The 22149-nt window shown below is 37.1% G+C and overlaps 1 protein-coding gene across 1 annotated transcript; it reads right to left on the bottom strand.

Annotated features, from left to right (window-relative positions):
- Positions 1 to 15492: 15492 nt before the first annotated feature.
- On the bottom strand, positions 15493 to 21706 carry Prl8a5 (prolactin family 8, subfamily A, member 5). The gene is made up of 6 exons (NM_173110.2): positions 21629 to 21706; positions 20141 to 20319; positions 19307 to 19345; positions 18315 to 18413; positions 17121 to 17300; positions 15493 to 16178 (listed from the first exon to the last, which is right to left on the bottom strand). Exons 1-6 carry the CDS (start codon positions 21657 to 21659, stop codon positions 15990 to 15992), a joined length of 717 nt encoding a protein of 238 aa, NP_775133.2. The 5' UTR covers positions 21660 to 21706; the 3' UTR covers positions 15493 to 15989.
- Positions 21707 to 22149: the final 443 nt, after the last annotated feature.

Below are 22149 nucleotides of genomic sequence, written 5' to 3'. Positions count from 1 at the left end.
GGGAGGAAAAGTTTAGAACAGAGACTGAAGGAACACCCATTCAGAGCCTGCACCACATGTCTCCCATACATATACAGCCACCAACCTAGATAAAGTGGATGGAGCAAAGAAGTACAGACTGACAGTAACCTGATGTATATCTCTCCTAAAAGACACAGCCAGGTTATGGCAAATACATAGGCGAATGCCAGCAACAAAACACTGACCTGAGAACAGGATCCCTCTTGAAAGAGCTAAAGGGGCTTGAGACACCATATGAGCAACAATGCCAACCAATCAGAGCTTCCAGGGACTAAGCCACTACCCAAAGACTATATCCAAATTCACAGGTAGCAATGAATAGCCTAGAAGGGGTACCAGTAGCAGGGAAGGCCTTGGTCCTGCCAAGGCTGGACCCCCCAGTGAATGGGATGGTTGTGGGGTGGTCGGTAATTGGGGGAGGATGGGGAGGGGAACACACATATGGAAGGGGAGGGGGAGAGGGAGAGGGAGGAGGATGTCGGCCAGGAAACTGGGAAGGGGAATAACATTTGAAATGTAAATAAGAAATACCCAATTTAATAAAGATGGTAGAAAAATACTAATATCTAATTTAAAAGATTATTTTTTATTTTAAATCTCATAAAGAAACATGGTTTTAATATGTTTCAGATTTCAATAAATACATTGATATGATTGATTTTAGAAATCTATATTTCAAAGTTTACTTTTACATAAAAAATGGACTAATTTAATATTAAAGGTATTTCATAGGCACCTGAAATGGAACTTCAGGTGCCTATGAAATTATTCTTTTGTTAGAAATAGCTTTCATGAAGAATGTTGCTTCTATGCAGACCATTCAGGAATAATTAAAGACTCCATGAATAAACTTAGAGAAAGGTTAGACAAAAGACAGACAGAGAAGTGCATCAGGGATGGTTCGAGAGCTGGTTTAGTAAATCTCCTTGGATGACTACTCTGATATTTTCCCTTATGGGACCCTTCTTAGTTTTGCTTCTGCTTCTGAAACTAGTTAATAGGTTTGACTCCTACAAAAAGATAGAGACGCTCAACAAGGTTGGTTTGAGTCTTGGTTCACTAGGTCTCCCTGGATGACTACCCTACTCTCTGCTATATGGCTGGGCCATTACTAATAATTTTCTTGGTTTTAGTTTTTGGACCCTGCATGACAAACAGGTTAATTGCTTTTGTTAAAAATCGAGTGGGTGCTGTGCTGTTGATGGTTCTGAGACAATAGTACCAGTCAGTTAGGACAACTGGTGAGACCAAATACGAGACTTGATATCAAAATTCTAAGATTAGAATTACTTAGTGGAAGAAGAGGGGAACTAAAGGAAAATTATACAGATTTAAGGTTTAAAAATCTGAAGTTGAAAGAGTAAGTTTCAAAATTCACAGACTCAGGGCTAAACACTGTGAAAAGCAAGTTCAGGCAGCCCCGCCCTGCCGCTAGGACTAACAGACCATAAAGATATAGAAAAGGAATGCAGGAACCAGCTCGAGTTATCAGGACTGACTCACACCATCTGACAGAAGGGCACCTCACCCAGCTTACTCAGAGTCACACCTTAACCAGATGTTTTTCAAACCCTGATACGCCCCTAGCTTCTAAAATCCTATATGCTCCAGTCAATATGTACTCTACTGCTGTGCTGTAATCTCACTGTCATGTTTAAATGAGCCAATCACTTATAGCCGCGCCAGAAATTAGCCAATTGTGTATAACCGCGCCAAACCCCCTAGCCTTCCCTATATAAATCCCTGACTTTTGAGCTTCGGGGTCGACACCTCTGTCTCCTGCGCAGGATATGTTTCGGCCTGGAGATCCCCATAATAGATCTCCATAATAAACCTCGCTTTTGCTTATTACAAAAAAAAAAAAAGAAATAGCTTTCATGCTATAAGAATATGCGATTCAAACTTACAATAATGGAAACAACTTAAAGTCCTGCCTAGGTAATGACAGTTATGAATACAAAAAAGGCCTGTAGGGTATATAGGTATTTATTGGCTCTCATATCTTGGTGGCATCCAAAAGTTCACTCATTTAATTTAAAAACTAATTTACAAGAAGAAAACATACTCTTCTCTGGAAATCTATCCAAATTATCTGGGACTAATGAAATGATGAATCTTATATGAGGACTTACTATCTCCATTTTAATGATCCAAGATAATCATTAATTATATTATAAATATTTGTTATGCCTAAGCTAAGTGTGCTGCCCAATCTTGATCAAGAGCTCTCTATTGCAACACATTGAACTAAAGAGAGAAAACTACATCCAGCCAAAATGCCGAGATAAAGAGTTCTGTCCCCATGGATCCATACATATATTCAATGAATCCCATTCATAAGGCTCAGAGACCATTGTAAAAGAAGTGTAACAATCCTGAGTCAGAGGTGAATTGGAGGGTTTGCTGTGAGACTGTGTCTTTTAGTAGTACCAGAAGCTACATACATAAGACCTTACCAACAAATCTACTTCATATGTGATAAACAGTGGCAACAGTAGATATGCAAAAGGGATGGGGAAACAACTGTAGTCCTCAACTTTTCATAAAGATGTGCAGACAACTAAGAAATGCAGAACATGAAAAAATAGTCTTCTGTGAAAAATACAGCAATTACTTATCTATTAACAAATATACAGCATTTCAACACCTACATACAAGAAATATTACAGAGCTTTAGCAGATTTTCAGGAGAGTGCCATGGGTTTTTTTTTTATAATTATATATATATATATATATGAATGAAAAATCTACAAATTTGAAAAGCAACATTGAATGATACATGAAAGGCTTTAGAGGGAGGAAATATAAGGGAGAGATGATTTAATTATAGTCTCAGGAATATGTCAAAACTATTGGGAAATATAGGAGTTTAAAGTCTGTCAGCTATGTTTCTATGTCTACCTCTACTGTCCTATGAACAGAGACTATGACATGTGATTATTCACAATGAAGAGGGTTCTTACTGAGGAGTTTTGAAAACTAGGAAAAAGAATTCTTAGTACTTCCTCCTATGAATATTTTTATTCTGCATTTTAAGTAGGACTGAAGCATCTGCACTTTGGTCACCCTTATTCACGAGCTTCATGAGTTCTATGGACTGTATATTTGGGTAATTCGAGCTTCTGGGCTAATATCTACTTAACAGTGAGTGCATACTTTGTGTGTGTGTGTGTGTGTGTGTGTGTGTGTGTGTGTGGTTTTGCTTTTCTTTTCTTTTCTTTTTTTTCTTTTTTTTTCTTTTTTTTTCGTAACTGGATTACCTCACTCAGGATGATATTCTCTAGTTCCATCCATTTGCCAAATAATTTCATGAAGTCATTGTTTTTGCTAGCTGTGTATTACTCTATTGTAAAGATGGCCCACATTTTCTGTATCCATTCCACTGTTGAAAGACAACTGGGGTACAGAGATAGTCAGGTAAATCAGTGGAACAGAATTGAAGACAAAGAAATGAAACGACACACCTATATTTTTCTTGATCTTTAACAAAGGAACTAAAGCCATCCAATGAAAGAAAGAAAGCATTTTCAACAAAGGATGCTGGTTCAACTGGAGGTCAGCATGTACAAGAATGCAAATGGTCCATTTTTATCACCCTGTACAAGCTTAAGTCCAAGTAGATCAAGGACCTCCACATCAAACCAGGTACACTCAAACTAATAGAAGAGAAAATTGGGAAGAGTTTCAAACAAATGCATCCTGGGGAAAATTTCCTGAACCTGAATGTCAATGGCTGATGCTCTAAGATGAAGAATCACCAAATGGCATCTCAGAAAACTGCAACAATTCTGTAAGGCAAAGGACACTTTCATTAGGATAAAATGGCAACCAAGTGATTTGGAAATCACTTTCCAAATCCTACTGCTGGAATTTACTAATCCTACATCTGATAGAGAGCTAATATCCAAAATATACAAACAATTCAAGAAGTCAGACTCCAGAGAGCCAAATAATCCTACTAAAAATGGGGTACAAAGGTACCCCATTTTCAGGTGAGGAATATCAAATGACTGAGAAGTATGTAAAGAAATGTACAACATCCTTAGTCATCAGGGAAATGCAAATGAAATCAACCCTGAGATTTCACCTCACACTAGTCAGAATGGCTAAGAGCAAAAACTCACGTGACAACAGATGCTGATGAAGATGGAGAGAAAGAGGAACAATCCTCCATTGTAGGAGGGATTGCAACCTGGTAAAACCACTCTGGAAATTAGTCTGGAGATTTCTCAGAAAATTGGAAACTGTACTATCTAAGGACCCAGTTATACCTCTCCTGGTCATATATCCTAAATATGTTCTAACTACAACAAGGACTCATGCCCCACTATGTTCATGTTCATAGTAGCCTTATTTAAAATAGCCAGATCTGGAAAAAACCAAGATGCCCTTCAACAGAGGAATGGATACAGAAAAGTTGGTATATCTACACAATGGAGTACTACTCAGCTATCAAAAACAATGATTTCCTGAAGCGTATAAGCAAATGGACTGAACTAGAAAATACCATCCTGAGTGAAATAACTCAATCACAGAAAAACACCCATAATATGCACTCAGTGATAAGTGGGTATTAGCCAAAAACTCAAATCAGCCAAGATACAATGCACAGAACTCATGAAACTCAAGAAGAAGGATGTCCAAAATGCTGATGTTTCACTTCTTCTTAAAAGTGGGAAGAAAAATATTCATAGGTGGGAATAAGGAGGCAAAGTTTGGAGCAGAGATTGAAGGAAGAGTAGGTTTCATTTACATTAATTAAAAAAAGAAAAATGAAAAGCAATTCTCATTTTTATATGGAAAAACCAAAATCCCAGGATAGCTAAAACAGTTCTGCAAAATAAATGAACTTCTAGAGGTATCACGATCTCTGATTGCAAGCTATATTATAGAGCAACAGTATTTAAAACCACATAGTACTGCCAGAAAATCAGACAAGTTGATCAAAGAAATAGAATCAAAGTCACAGAACTAAACCCACACAGGCATGGACACTTGATTTTCTAAAACCATACACTGTAAAAATAAAAATAGAAAGCATCTTCAACAAATAGTACTGGTTTAACAAGAAGTCAGTATGTAAAAATTTTGAAGAAATAATATTTAACTCACAAAAGTTAATCCAAGGGGATCAAAGACACAATCATAAAAGTAAATGTAATAGAAAGAAAATAGGGGAACAGCATTGAACACAATTTTATAATAGACAACTTTCTGAACCAAAGAGCAATGACTTAGGCATTAATTAGGTCAATAATAAATGCGACCCATGAAACTAAAAAAATTTGCAAGGCTAAGGACAACATTAATAGGTCAGAATGTTAGCCTACAGAATGGAAAAATATCTTCACCCACCCTACCTCTGACAGAGGACTAAAAGGAAAAAAAATGTGTGTATGTGTGTGTGTGTGTGTGTGTGTGTGTGTGTGTGTGTGTCTAGTTATGAGAAATTTACTAATCAAATAATCCACATTAAAATGGAATTCAGAGCTAAACAGAGAACTCTAAGCAAAGGAATATCGACTGATCAAGAAGCATTTAAAAATATCCAATATTAATCATCACAGAAATGAAAATCAATACATGCATAGATTCAACCTTATACACTTCAAAATGGTTAAGGGTCAAAAACTCAAGGGACAGCACATGCTGGTGAGGGTCTAAAGCAAGGGGAACACCTCTCCACTTATGGTCGATATACAAACATGTATAACCACCTTGGAAATCAATTTGGCAATTCTAGGAATGTTGAGAATATATTTAACTCAAAACGAAGCTTTACAACTCCTGGGCATATACCATACTCCTTACAGTTCAACAGGACCATTTGCTCAATCTATGCTCACAGCAACTTTCTTCATAATAGCCATCTACTAGAGGATACATAGATATTTCGCAACTAAAAAATGTAAAGATAATATATTACATTCACACAATGGAATAATAGTCTGCTATTAAGAACAAAGACATCCAGTATTTTGCAGGCAAATGGGTGGAAGTTGAGAATATTATAGTGAGTTAATGCATCCACCAAAATATTTCTTCTATGGAATCACTTAATAGGGTAATAGTCATAAACAGCAGGATAAGTTGGATACAATCTACCAATCCAAAGAAACTGGATAATGAGTAGGAAACAAATGCTTATGTGTGAATCCCATTCAGAATGTAAACAATATAGTCTTTAGAGGTAGATGGACAGAGGGAATTGTTTGAGACTGGTGGTGAGATTTGGAAATGACAAACAGGTGTGGGATGAGGGGAGAGAATCCAAGGCTGGGAGTGAGAAGATAATCAGTGGGGTGCATCTCTCCTGCTAGCAGGAGACCTGTGACAGGGGAGGCTCTTGTGAATCTATGGGAGTCACCCTAGCTGAGACTTCTAGGAGTTCATGTTATGGAAATTGAATTAGCCACTTCCTGTAGTCAGGTGGGACTTCCAATGTTTGGAAGGGAACATCACCCCACCCACAAAAGTGTTAACTTTCTCAAAAAATGAACTGAATACAAGATACATAGAAATAATGATGGAAAAGAAATTGAGGGAATGTCCAACCAATGATTTGCCCAACTTGACCCCTCAATATTGGAAGAAAGCTAATATGGACAACCTTAATTATATTGTTCTATGGTTGCAGACAGGAGCCTTTCATAAGTGTCTCCAGAAAAACTTTGTCCAGCAGCTGATAGAAAAAAAATGCATAGACCCACAGTCAAACATCAGGCAAAGCTTGGGGAGTCTTATGGATGAATAGGAAAACTGAGTGAGTCTGAGTGGTGAAGCACATTAAAAATTCTATGAGGTCAACAAAGTTGGGTCATGGGGGTTCATAGAGATTGAACCAGAAAACAAAAAGTCTGCAGGCACTGATCCTAAACACCCTTCCCTTTTATAAAAGCTGTTCAGCTTGGTCTCCAAGCGCATATCCAATCAATGTGAGCCAGAATGACAGACACTTGTTGCTTCATCAGAGTTTCATGGAAGACTTCCCAAGGGATTGTCAACCTTAAGGCTCCAATGGTTTTAATGTACATATCAAATGAAGTGTGTAGTTTTTTTAATACCATAGTGCAACAAAATTCTTGTTGGACAAGGCAAAATGAAAACATGTAGGACTTAACTATGATCATGCAATTGCGAAGCAAATATATAGTTGGACTTTGGACACATCTTGAAGAGATAATCACTGATATATGCATCCTAAAAGAATTTTAATTTTTAAAAATCATGTTTTGGTAATCTTACACATGAATTCAGTTTATCTTTTTCATTTTCAGCGCTTGCCTCCTTCTCTCTAAGTTCCATTGAGGCCGTTGACAGCAATTGTATTCTATCAGCTTTGCTTTCACTGTTAACATTGTTTCCTAAGGACAATTTGAATGTAAGTTGTAAGTTATTAAAAATTTTATAATTCTGATTACGATACACGTATTAGTTAAGAAGTTTTACACATTGATTATAATAACTTTACTTTTATTATTTTTCTGTAAAATAAATGTGACTCATTGAACTAAGTTTTAATATTGTTTGTTTTATTGACATCTATTGTTTATAATGTATTGATTGGGCCAACCTAACTTTACTGATATATGTTCTGAACACCGATAAGAAAGGAGAGGGGGGCTTCCTGGTTGCTGCCGCTGCAGAGAGCCCCTGGGCAGCACCCCACGAGCGAACCTGAGCCTCGGGACCACAGGCAAGACCAAATTTTCTGCTGCAAGAAAGCTGCCTGGTGAGCTTGGGACACACGGAAGCAGAATTTCTCTAGGACCGGGCACGTTCTGTGTTTACCTGAAGTCCCACACACACGGATCCCGGCCCGCAGCAGCTCTCTGCTCCCAGACCGGTGAGAGAGAGACCCAACCGCCTGGTCAGGTGGGCACTCCTGAGGCTGCAGAGCGGAAGAGACCACCAACACTGCTCACCCCTGCCCACATCCCTGGCCCAAGAGGAAACTGTATAAGGCCTCTGGGCTACCGTGGGGGAGGGCCCAGGAGCGGCAGGACCCCTGCCTGAGACACCGCCAGAACCTGAAGGAAACAGACCGGATAAACAGTTCTCTGCACCCAATACCGTGGGAGGGAGAGCTAAACCTTCAGAGAGGCAGACAAGCCTGGGAAACCAGAAGAGACTGCTCCCTGCACACACATCTCGGACGCCAGAGGAAAAAGCCAAAGACCATCTGGAACCCTGGTGCACTGAAGCTCCCGGAAGGGGCGGCACAGGTCTTCCTGGTTGCTGCCGCTGCAGAGAGCCCCTGGGCAGCACCCCACGAGCGAACTTGTGCCTCAGGACCACAGGTAAGACCAAATTTTCTGCTGCAAGAAAGCTGCCTGGTGAACTCAAGACACAGGCAAACAGGAACAGCTGAAGACCTGTAGAGAGGAAAAACTACACGCCCGAAAGCAGAACACTCTGTCCCCATAACTGACTGAAAGAGAGGAAAACAGGTCTACAGCACTCCTGACACACAGGCTTATAGGACAGTCTAGCCACTGTCAGAAATAGCAGAACAAAGTAACACTAGAGATAATCTGATGGCGAGAGGCAAGCACAGGAACACAAGCAACAGAAACCAAGACTACATGGCATCATCGGAGCCCAATTCTCCCACCAAAGCAAACACGAAATATCCAAACACACCAGAAAAGCAAGATCTAGTTTCAAAATCATATTTGATCATGATGCTGGAGGACTTCAAGAAAGACATGAAGAACTCCCTTAGAGAATAAGTAGAAGCCTACAGAGAGGAATCGCAAAAATGCCTGAAAGAATTGCAAAAATCCCTGAAAGAATTCCAGGAAAACATAAATAAACGAGTAGAGGCCCATAGAGAAGAGACACAAAAATCCCTGAAAGAATTCCAGGAAAACACAATCAAACAGTTGAAGGAATTAAAAATGGAAATAGAAGCAATCAAAAAAGAACACATGGAAACAACCCTGGATATAGAAAACCAAAAGAAGAGACAAGGAGCTGTAGATACAAGCTTCACCAACAGAATACAAGAGATGGAAGAGAGAATCTCAGGAGCAGAAGATTCCATAGAAATCATTGACTCAACTGTCAAAGATAATGTAAAGCGGAAAAAGCTACTGGTCCAAAATATACAGGAAATCCAGGACTCAATGAGAAGATCAAACCTAAGGATAATAGGTATAGAAGAGAGTGAAGACTCCCAGCTCAAAGGACCAGTAAATATCTTCAACAAAATCATAGAAGAAAACTTCCCTAACCTAAAAAAAGAGATACCCATAGACATACAAGAAGCCTACAAAACTCCAAATAACTTGGACCAGAAAAGAAACACCTCCCGTCACATAATTGTCAAAACACCAAACGCACAAAATAAAGAAAGAATATTAAAAGCAGTAAGGGAAAAAGGTCAAGTAACATATAAAGGCAGACCTATGAGAATCACACCAGACATCTCGCCAGAAACTATGAAGGCCAGAAGATCCTGGACTGATGTCATACAGACCCTAAGAGAACACAAATGCCAGCCCAGGTTACTGTATCCAGCAAAACTCTCAATTAACATTGATGGAGAAACCAAGATATTCCATGACAAAATCAAATTTACACAATATCTTTCCACAAATCCAGCACGACAAAGGATAATAAATGGTAAAGCCCAACATAAGGAGGCAAGCTATACCCTAGAAGAAGCAAGAAACTAATCGTCTTGGCAACAAAACAAAGAGAATGAAAGCACACAAACATAACCTCACATCCAAATATGAATATAAAGGGAAACAATAATCACTATTCCTTAATATCTCTCAATATCAATGGCCTCAACTCCCCAATAAAAAGACATAGATTAACAAACTGGATACGCAATGAGGACCCTGCATTCTGCTGCCTACAGGAAACACACCTCAGAGACAAAGACAGACACTACCTCAGAGTGAAAGGCTGGAAAACAACTTTCCAAGCAAATGGTCAGAAGAATCAAGCTGGAGTAGTCATTCTAATATCAAATAAAATCAATTCTCAACTAAAAGTCATCAAAAAAGATAAGGAAGGACACTTCATATTCAGCAAAGAAAAAATCCACCAAGATGAACTCTCAATCCTAAATATCTATGCCCCAAATACAAGGGCACCTACATACGTAAAAGAAACCTTATTAAAGTTCAAAACACACATTGCACCTCACACAATAATAGTGGGAGATTTCAACACCCCACTCTCATCAATGGACAGATCATGGAAACAGAAATTAAACAGTGATGTCGACAGACTAAGAGAAGTCATGAGCCAAATGGACTTTACGGATATTTATAGAACATTCTATCCTAAAGCAAAAGGATATAACTTCTTCTCAGCTCCTCATGGTACTTTCTCCAAAATTGACCATATAATTGGTCAAAAAACGGTCCTCAACAGGTACAGAAAGATAGAAATAATCCCATGCGTGCTATCGGACCACCACGGCCTAAAACTGGTCTTCAATAACAATAAGGGAAGAATGCCCACATATACGTGGAAATTGAACAATGCTCTACTCAATGATAACCTGGTCAAGGAAGAAATAAAGATGAAATTAAAAACTTTTTAGAATTTAATGAAAATGAAGATACAACATACTCAAACTTATGGGACACAATGAAAGCTGTGCTAAGAGGAAAACTCATAGCGCTGAGTGCCTGCAGAAAGAAACAGGAAAGAGCATATGTCAGCAGCTGGACTGCACACCTAAAAGCTCTAGAACAAAAAGAAGCAAATACACCCAGGAGGAGTGGAAGGCAGGAAATAATCAAACTCAGAGCTGAAATCAACCAAGTAGAAACAAAAAGGACCATAGAAAGAATCAACAGAACCAAAAGTTGGTTCTTTGAGAAAATCAACAAGATAGATAAACCCTTAGCCAGACTAACGAGAGGACACAGAGAGTGCGTCCAAACTAACAAAATCAGAAATGAAAAGGGAGACATAACTACAGATTCAGAGGAAATTAAAAAAATCATCAGATCTTACTATAAAAACCTATATTCAACAAAATTTGAAAATCTTCAGGAAATGGACAATTTCCTAGACAGATACTAGGTATCGAAGTTAAATCAGGAACAGATAAACCAGTTAAACAACCCCATAACTCCTAAGGAAATAGAAGCAGTCATTAAAGGTCTCCCAACCAAAAGGAGCCCAGGTCCAGACGGGTTTAGTGCAGAATTCTATCAAACCTTCATAGAAGACCTCATACCAATATTATCCAAACTATTCCACAAAATTGAAACAGATGGAGCCCTACCGAATTCCTTCTACGAAGCCACAATTACTCTTATACCTAAACCACACAAAGACACAACAAATAAAGAGAACTTCAGACCAATTTCCCTTATGAATATCGACGCAAAAATACTCAATAAAATTCTGGCAAACCGAATTCAAGAGCACATCAAAACAATCATCCACCATGACCAAGTAGGCTTCATCCCAGGCATGCAGGGATGGTTTCATATACGGAAAACCATAAACGTGATCCATTATATAAACAAACTGAAAGAACAGAACCACATGATCATTTCATTAGATGCTGAGAAAGCATTTGACAAAATTCAACACCCCTTCATGATAAAAGTCCTGGAAAGAATAGGAATTCAAGGCCCATACGTAAGCATAGTAAAAGCCATATACAGCAAACCAGTTGCTAACATTAAACTAAATGGAGAGAAACTTGAAGGAATCCCACTAAAATCAGGGACTTGACAAGGCTGCCCACTCTTTCCCTACTTATTCAATATAGTTCTTGAAGTTCTAGCCAGAGCAATCAGACAACAAAAGGAGATCAAGGGGATACAGATCGGAAAAGAAGAGGTCAATATATCACTATTTGCAGATGACATGATAGTATATTTAAGTGATCCCAAAAGTTCCACCATAGAACTACTAAAGCTGATAAACAACTTCAGCAAAGTGGCTGGGTATAAAATTAACTCAAATAAATCAGTTGCCTTCCTCTATACAAAAGAGAAACAAGCCGAGAAAGAAATTAGGGAAACGACACCCTTCATAATAGACCCAAATAATATAAAGTACCTCGGTGTGACTTTAACCAAGCAAGTAAAAGGTCTATACAATAAGAACTTCAAGACACTGAGGAAAGAAATTGAAGAAGACCTCAGAAGATGGAAAGATCTTCCATGCTCATGGATTGGCAGGATTAATATAGTAAAAATGGCCATTTTACCAAAAGCAATCTACAGATTCAATGCAATCCCCATCAAAATACCAATCCAATTCTTCAAAGAGTTAGACAGAACAATTTGCAAATTCATCTGGAATAACAAAAAACCCAGGATAGCTAAAGCTATCCTCAACAATAAAAGGACTTCAGGGGGAATCACTATCCCTGAACTCAAGCAGTATTACAGAGCAATAGTGATAAAAACTGCATGGTATTGGTACAGAGACAGACAGATAGACCAATGGAATAGAATTGAAGACCCAGAAATGAACCCACACACCTATGGTCACTTGATTTTTGACAACGGAGCCAAAAACATCCAATGGAAAAAAGATAGCATTTTCAGCAAATGGTGCTGGTTCAACTGGAGGTCAACATGTAGAAGAATGCAGATCGATCCATGCTTATCACCCTGTACAAAGCTTAAGTCCAAGTGGATCAAGGACCTCCACATCAAACCAGACACACTCAAACTAATAGAAGAAAAACTAGGGAAGCATCTGGAACACATGGGTACTGGAAAAAATTTCCTGAACAAAACACCAATGGCTTATGCTCTAAGATCAAGAATCGACAAATGGGATCTCATAAAACTGCAAAGCTTCTGTAAGGCAAAGGACACTGTGGTTAGGACAAAACGGCAACAAACAGATTGGGAAAAGATCTTTACCAATCCTACAACAGATAGTGGCCTTATATCCAAAATATACAAAGAACTCAAGAAGTTAGACCGCAGGGAAATAAATAACCCTATTAAAAAATGGGGTTCAGAGCTAAACAAAGAATTCACAGCTGAGGAATGCCGAATGGCTGAGAAACACCTACAGAAATGTTCAACATCTTTAGTCATAAGGGAAATGCAAATCAAAACAACCCTGAGATTTCACCTCACACCAGTGAGAATGGCTAAGATCAAAAACTCAGGTGACAGCAGATGCTGGCGAGGATGTGGAGAAAGAGGAACACTCCTCCATTGTTGGTGGGATTGCAGACTGGTAAAACCATTCTGGAAATCAGTCTGGAGGTTCCTCAGAAAATTGGACATTGAACTGCCTGAGGATCCAGCTATACCTCTCTTGGGCATATACCCAAAAGATGCCTCAACATATAAAAAAGACATGTGCTTCACTATGTTCATCACAGCCTTATTTATAATAGCCAGAAGCTGGAAAGAACCCAGATGCCCTTCAACAGAGGAATGGATACAGAAAATGTGGTACATCTACACAATGGAATATTACTCAGCTATCAAAAACAACGACTTTATGAAATTCGTAGGCAAATGGTTGGAACTGGAAAATATCATCCTGAGTGAGCTAACCCAATCACAGAAAGACATACATGGTATGCACTCATTGATAAGTGGCTATTAGCCCAAATGCTTGAATTACCCTAGATCCCTAGAACAAACGAAACTCAAGACGGATGATCAAAATGTGAATGCTTCACTCCTTCTTTAAATGAGGAAAAAGAATACCCTTGGCAGGGAAGGGAGAGGCAAAGATTAAAACAGAGACTGAAGGAACACCCATTCAGAGCCTGCCCCACATGTGGCCCATACATATACAGCCACCCAATTAGACAAGATGGATGAAGCAAAGAAGTGCAGACCGACAGGAGCCGGATGTAGATCTCTCTTGAGAGACACAGCCAGAATACAGCAAATACAGAGGCGAATGCCAGCAGCAAACCACTGAACTGAGAATAGGTCCCACATTGAAGGAATCAGAGAAAGAACTGGAAGAGCTTGAAGGGGCTCGAGACCCCAAAAGTACAACAATGCCAAGCAACCAGAGCTTCCAGGGACTAAGCCACTACCTAAAGACTATACATGGACTGACCCTGGACTCTGACCCCATAGGTAGCAATGAATATCCTAGTAAGAGCACCAGTGGAAGGGGAAGCCCTGGGTCCTGGTAAGACTGAACCCCCAGTGAACTAGTCTATGGGTCGAGGGCGGCAATGGGGGGAGGGTTGGGAGGGGAACACCCATAAGGTAGGGGAGGGGGGAGGGGGATGTTTGCCCGGAAATCGGGAAAGGGAATAACACTCGAAATGTATATAAGAAATACTCAAGTTAATAATAAAAAAAAAAAGAAAAAGAAAGGAGAGGGGGAAGGGGGATGTTTGCCCAGAAACCGGGAAAGGGAATAACACTCAAAATGTATATTAGAAATACTCAAGTTAATAAAAGAAAAAAAAAGATGAATAGGGTTTTTAGATTTGGACATTAAAAGACAATGTTTCTTTATTAGATTTTAAAATTTACATTTCAAATATTATCCCCTTACCCAATTTCGATTTCCCATTCATGACACTTCTAATAATATCCCTCCTTGCCCTTATTCTATGATGGTACTCTAAGATCAAGAATCTACAAATGGGATGGTGGAAAATTGCAAATATTCTGTAAGGCAAAAGACATTGTCCTTAGGACAAAACGGCCACCAACAGATAGAGAAAAGATCTTTACCAATCCTACATCTGATAGAGGGCTAATATCTAATATATACAAAGAACTCAAGAAGTTTGATTCCAGAGAATCAAGTAACCCTATTAAAAATGGGGTACAGAGCTAAACAAAGAATTCACAGCTGAGAAATGTCAAATGGCTTAGAATTACCTAAAGAAATGTTCACTGTCCTTAGTCATCAGGGAAGTGCAAATCAAAACAACTCTGAGATTCCACCTCACCCCAGTCAGGATGGATAAGTTCAAATATTCAGGTGACAACATATGCTGGGGAGGATGAGGAGAAAGAAGAACATTCTTCCATTTTTGGTGAGATTGAAAGCTGGTACAACCACTCTGGAAATCAGTCTGGAGGTTCTTCAGAAAATTAGACATAGTACTAACTGAGGATGCTGCTATACCCCTCCTGGTTATATATCCAAAAGATGCTCAAATATATCACAAGGACACATGCTCCACATTGTTCATAACAGCCTTATTTGTAATATCCAGAAGGTACAGATAACCCAGATGCCCTTCAACAGAGGAATGGATATAGAAAATGTGGTATATCTACACAATGGAGTTTCACTCCTCTATTAAAAATAATGACTTCATGAAATTCATAGACAAATGGATGGAAATAGAAAATCTCATCCTGACTGAGGAAACCCAATCACAAAAAAACAACCAAACAAACAAACAAAAACAAACCAAAAAATCCGCACATGGTATGCACTCATTGATAAGTGATTAATCCAAAAGCTTGGCTTGCCCAAGGTATAATCCACAGACTACATGAAGCTCAAGAATAAGGACAACCAAAGTGTGGATGCTTCAGTCCTTCTTTTTTTAATTTATTTATTCTTTTATGCTACAAATATACTGTAACTGTCTTCAGACACACCAGAAGAGGGCATTAAATCCCATTGCAGATGGTTGTGAGCCACTATGTGGTTACTGGGAAATGAACTCAGGACCTCTGGAAGAGCAGTCAATACTCTTAACTGCTGAGCCATCTCTCCAGTCCCCTTCAGTCCATCTTAAAAGGGGGAACAGACATATTCATAGGAATCGATTTGGTGACAAATTTTGGAGCAGAGAATGAAGGAATGGCCATTTAGAACTTGCCATATATATACAGACAGCAAACCCAGACAGAAAATATTGCTGATACCATGAAGTGCCGGCTGAATATTTTTTTATTTTTTTAAAGCCTATACATTATATCCACATATGGATTTGAAATATATACAATTAAAAGCAAATGCTCTACAATGAACTGTCTTAGAGCATCTCCCAAGCAGACACGGTAAATGTGCACTTAGCAATCTTTCCCAGTTATGAGACAGTTCAATATTTTGAGATAATGTATAGTGTACTTTGTGTCATAGTCTAGACAGCTGGAAAGGTTAAATATTGCCAAAAATTTATGATTTTTATTACTTGATTTTAAGAATGAAAGATAGTCCCAGCTGGGAAATTCTTCCTTTATCTCTGCTGTAGGGAAGACCTAAAAATTAAAATGATAATGAGTTACTTGTTGTTAGAGCTTCTTTCTTCTTATTTCTTTTGTATTTTATCAGAGAAATACACTCAGAAATGAGCTGCTTCTACCAAAGTTATAAGTTTTCATTTATCTAAACCAAGAGACCCTCAAGCCCTTGGACATTTTGAGCCTGTGATGAAGACTCATGTGCATTTCTTCTAAAATGTAATTAATTGCATTGGAAATATGCCCTTTAAGAAGAACAGGAAAAGCACTAAATTTCTGTTAGATTCTGGGCCTATGGAATAGCTCTTATCAGTAATTCCTTCAAGAAATTCTTATATGTCCTATCATATGTATTTCACAGAGGTTGATATGGACAAATATTCTACTAAATTTAACCTCCAAGAGGTCTATGTATAAAATTCTCACAAATTATGAGGATCATATTATAATTGTGATTGAAGGGCCAGATCTCTTGCATGTAACCTGGAAAGGTGTACTTTAACTGCCTGTGAGGAACAACTGTGTTTCATTCTTATCCCTAGATTGGAGAGAAATGAGAAGCATATGTAAATATTGGAGATGCCAGCAAACTATTAAAAGCACTGGTTCTCAAATTTTCAAATTCTGTTATCATTTAATATATTTCCTTATGCTCTGGTGACCCCCTAACCATATATTTATTTTTGTCCTTAGTTAATTACTTTAATTTTCCAAATTATTTAAATATCTGACATGCAGGATATCAGTTATATGACCCCTGCGAAAGGGTCATTTGGCCCTCAAAGAAGTCATAATCCACAGATTAAGAAACACTGTCTTATGGAATGATTGTGAACAAGATCAAATATGTATATTTCTTCCTGGAGACATAAGGTATTTTAGAATTGATACTTGTTATTCTTGTTAATTTCCACACTCTCCTATATTATGAGTGAAAATAAAATCCTGGGAAGTGCTCACCTTGGTGAGTATCCACCTAAGGTCATCCAAAAGTTGTCTGTTGTTCTCTTCCAGATCCTTAGCTTTAGAGAGGATAGTTTCAGGGACACCTTCCATGGCACTCAGTTCAATTACCAGATGGAATAGAGGGCTGATCCATGAACCCACAAAATTGATCGACATTTTTAAATACTCTTCAATCTGTGAAACACAATTGAGCAATTGCATTAAATAGTTTCAGTTTAGCAGCTTAGATACCTATAATATTTATGGAAAGAAGCTGAATTACAATGTGGATTTATTATGTGTACATGACACCCATATAGAAGTTACACACTTTGGCATTATAACATTAAACAAGTATATTTTCTAAAAACTAAAACAAATAATGGGACTTTCCTGTTAGCTGTTTTCTGAAGTTAGGTCATCATATTTTCTTCTCCCCATGCATATCTAAGAGTTTCCTTTCCAGTGACCTATTAACTATTGGTTATTCGTTTATCAATTTCTACAATGATTTTTGCTAATACTCAATAGGAACCAATGAGGCTTGACTCATAATAGATACAGGGGTAAGTGCTTAAAATCATTTTCAATAATGGATTCATGTATACCATATATACGGTAAGAGCTATAATACAATGAAATAGCACTGATATGATATGTAGAACTATCTGTCAAGAATTTGGAAGTTGTTGCATCCTGAAGACCATAGACTATTATATCACATGACTACTCTGCTCATCTTGTTTTCAGTTAATAGAATAATGAATAGTTATGTAAAAAGAAATAGAACAAGGCAGATTTGAATATCAAGAAGGAGGATAGTGTTCAGGATAATGAAGAACTATCATGAAGAATCCATTAGTAACATATAATAAATAAAGTCATATTGTTATCACTGATGGAGGAATGGGTATATATCCATGCACAGTCAGTTTAGCTCAAATATTCCTATACCAATAGCAGTTAAATTTGAATCTTTTGTCTTCCCTTAAATATCATTCTGTAAATGGTACATTTAAGAATTTGCTACACAGTTTTTGGGTATTTGATTTCACTTGTAATTTATCAGTACTAAAATGTACTTATATACTTTACCTTCATTTTTTTCTGGAAACCTTATTAGTGTAAAATGCCTTTAATAACTGACAGTACCACAAACCCAATGTACTGCTTCGGGAGTTCTGTGAAAAGCACAGGAAAGAAACTTACATCAATATTTACTCCCCTAGATTTGGGTTTTGCACGATTTGAATGGCAGTAAGTTCCAGCTTTGAGAACAGTCTCGTCCTTCCTAATCAGTTGTGAACTCTGCAAATGAAACAGAAAACAGAGTTCAGAAATCATAAAAAACTGTATGAACAGAATATTAATGCATTTCATTGGATCTTTAAATTTTAACATAAGAAATTCACAAAATACAGATATTGAAGAGTTAAGAAACTGTCATGTAGTTTTGTGTCTATACATTGTACGTGCAATTTAATTTAATTCTTCATTAAAATTTGAATATTTAATTCCTTCCTCTTTTATTCTTCAATTTCAAAAGTCACACCAAGGAAGGCAGACATTAAAAAATCAAATTAATCAAAATCTAAGTGATTAGTTATTACCACTGCTTAATATTTCAGCATGAAGACATAACACATATTTATTTAGCTTTCTCTTTTCTGTTAAAAAGAACTGACATTTCTTTTCCCGGACAATAAAAACATAAATTAATTAATTTAACGCTGAAGAATATGGCTGGCCATGATTATAATAGTTATAGAATGAAATTGTATCACAAAAATAAACTATTTTACAGTAATTTCTATGTAATCTTAAAGTCAACAATATATACAAATATTAATTATTAGAATGTATTGAATTAGTGCTTGTATAATTAATAAATATTTAACTTAGTTTATTTAATTACTAATTTATTACTCTAATATGCAAAAATCAATGTTTTAGCAATAATTTAGTAAGAATTAATGGTTTAAAAATTGTAAATAATTTAATAATTAATATTAACTTGTCTTTATTTCAATTAATCAGCTAATTCATGACCGGTTAATGAATAATTGTGAAGGTTAAGAAGTTGAAACACTGAATATTAAGAACAGGAAATACAAACACTTTATAATGCTTTCTCTTCTAAAGCACAGTCTTTAACATGAGGTTCTTATTGGGAAGCAGCTAGAAGAAAGTAAGGTACTTACAAGATCTGCAAACTGTCTAGATGAGAATTGGTTCTGGAACTGAGTCATGTTAAGGAGAGAGAAATAAAATCTAATCATTAAAAACATGACAACAGGTTTATTCCAAACTGAGACACAGTCTTTTGATGCCCATCATGTTGAAGGTTTGCCTGTTTCTGTAGTTGCTTTTTTTCTGACCTTGAGAAATGTCAATCACTAAAAGGGGGATGGATACAGTTTTATTTCTTCCCTGTATTAACAAACTCTTATCACTATATATTTTTAAATTACAATTGCTAGTATTTATGGGCTTCTTGTAAGGCTAGATTTCTCTCTCTCTCTCTCCCCTCTATATTCTCTCTCTCTCTTTCTCTCTCTCTCTCTCTCTCTCTCTCTCTCTCTCTCTCTCTCTCTCTCTCTCTCTCTCCCTCTTTCTCTCTTTCCTCCTCACTTCCTTCCATTATTTCAGTACTTATTTCTGGACACTTCACCGTTTCCCTTTATCTCTGTTACAAATACATTGCTCACAGTACTATACATATTTTACAGTATGTACCTTCAGTATGCTGAGTGAATACGGCAATAGAGTTACATGATCTTGAATCCCAAACAGTAAATGATAGTTAATAATATCACAATCAAATAATATAATCTTATAATAAAGTAGAGAAAATATATAAATAACATTAGATACTATTAAATTTCATGATACTGTCCAATTGGCCCTGTCCTTGTTTCAATAGTTTGGGCATCTTTTACCTATAAAGCCGTGTTTTCTAATACTTTGTATCATGATGTTTTGTGTTTTTCATTCTAGTACAGTTTATGTATTAGTATGGAGGTTTAGGTACTTACGAACTCTACATATAACTGGTCAGATAGATTACGGAGGGTTTCAGCTCTCTGGGTAGCACTGTTAAATGCTTCCCGGAGGGGGTCCCAGCAGCCACCGTCTTCCACCATACATGCAGGAATTGATGCAGCTTTCTCCCACAGGAGCAAGTTTGAAACCACCAGCATCAGGAGTGTGCCAACTACATAGAAACAAAACCCAACTTAGAGATGGTGTATTAATCTGAGTTCTCCTCAGACCAGACTGTTGTATCTGGCCAAAGGATTGTAGTTTTTAGATTTTTTTTCATGTGTTTGGTTTTGGTTGTTGTTTTCTTTTTAATTTTTTCCATCTTGACTCTATACTGGATAGCTACAATGGCATATAAAGTCACTCTAAATATTTAGGCTAGTAATTGAATTTTTCTGAATAATAGTTTAAGGTTCAGGTTATTTCACATATTTTGTATTGTATAAGAAGTATTTCTGAATACTAAAAGTCTAAAATTTAAATTAGTTCTATACTTGTATTTTGACTCATATATTTTAAATGATTTCGTATCTTTGGAATATAAGCTCATTTTCAGTTCCAAACATTTGAAGAATGTGCAGTTTTAAATCATCATATCTGATACCAATGTTTTAGAAACTGTGGTACAGGGATATAACAGTTTACTTCATTGCTTCCTCTATACATTAGAAAATAAATACAACCATAATGATTATTATTAAGGAGTCGAGGAGATGTTGTTCAATATATATTAGAACTGCTAACATAATAAAGTCCATTTGAGATTTTATCTCAGAAACTTCAGATCATTCTTTATAAAGTTGATCTGCCCAATAATTTTCTCAGAAGATTAGACTCTCTTAATGTGATCTGAACATATTCAGATTGGGGAAAGCTTACATGTTCAATTTGTTTTTCTAATGGCTTATTGTTGGCTAAGGTAGAAGTCAGAACACCAACTATCAGTACTTTTTATTCACAATCACAATTCTATTTCTTCTGCCTTGAGATAAGATTAATTAGATCCACTAATCTTATACACTCCATATTTTCCAATATCTAAAATTTCAAAACATTGTCTATTTGAGATGCATTGCTTTTTGCTCAGGAAAATGTCTTTTGCATTGGAAGCTGCTAAATGTTTCCATCAGTCCCACTCATTGGACACCAGGAACATGTACATACTTCTTTCTCCTCAAGAGAGAAGACAAGACAACACAGACTCTCTTTGAACAGTGTAACAAGTTTCAAGTTAAGTGATGTTGAAAACTACTAATTCAATTGTCTCCTGTAACCTTGTACAATTTCTTTCAAAAATATGTTAAAAGTTAATATAAAGTCTATGCAGTAATCTTCGCCTGGAAATCTATGAACAAATATCCCTTCACACCCAATAGAAGATCAAAGATTCCAAATAAAGAATTCCATTAAAATAAACTCTTGAAACCCCTGAACTATGTACTTTTACTAACAGAGGCACAGGTGCAGAGAGATTTACTTACAGAAGGAAGGTTGACTCAATGCCAGTTCCATCACTGGGGAGCCCTAAGGAGGCTGAGTTCTGTCTCTGCAGATCTGCTTCACTGGAGTTGTACATTCAGTTAGTTTCCTGATCCTATATATTCTATGGGATAACCCCCAGGGCTTGCACAGCCATGCGACAACAAGAAGTCACTTATAGAAATAGTCATTCAACCACCATGTCATATATCTTCAGGGGATGTTAACTGTGTTGCTACATCATTCTTAATAGTGTCTGGATAGTTTCTCTTTTCTTGTTTCTACATGTTTATCCTTGTGCAAATTATTTCTGAAATCTCTGAGGCCACCTCATCTGCCTGATTAGAGCTGATCATGTCAAATCATGAGGAAATCATTGCTCATGATTACTTCACATTGCTCAGATTCTTTTATTCTTTGTTTAATCTTTTTCCTAATATTTATTAAAAGAAATATATTCTTCCTTGAATATTTGACCAACCTACAGCACCATTAGTCAATAATCCACAGTGATATGAATTCT

The sequence above is a fragment of the Rattus norvegicus genome, chromosome 17 (assembly GCF_036323735.1).
Source record: "Rattus norvegicus strain BN/NHsdMcwi chromosome 17, GRCr8, whole genome shotgun sequence".
Taxonomy (NCBI): Eukaryota; Metazoa; Chordata; class Mammalia; order Rodentia; family Muridae; genus Rattus; species Rattus norvegicus.
This window is presented reverse-complemented; position numbering and strand designations above follow the sequence as displayed.

Bases quoted from the DNA above. Each gene is read 5' to 3' on its own strand.
- Prl8a5 (NM_173110.2), bottom strand. From the start codon at position 21,659: ATGGAACTGGCATTGAGTCAACCTTCCTTCT. The intron at 20,320-21,628 runs GTAAGTAAATCT...GTTTCTATGTAG, and splicing joins ATTGAGTCAACCTTCCTTCT to TTGGCACACTCCTGATGCTG. The intron at 18,414-19,306 runs GTAAGTACCTTA...TTTCATTTGCAG, and splicing joins CTAGACAGTTTGCAGATCTT to AGTTCACAACTGATTAGGAA.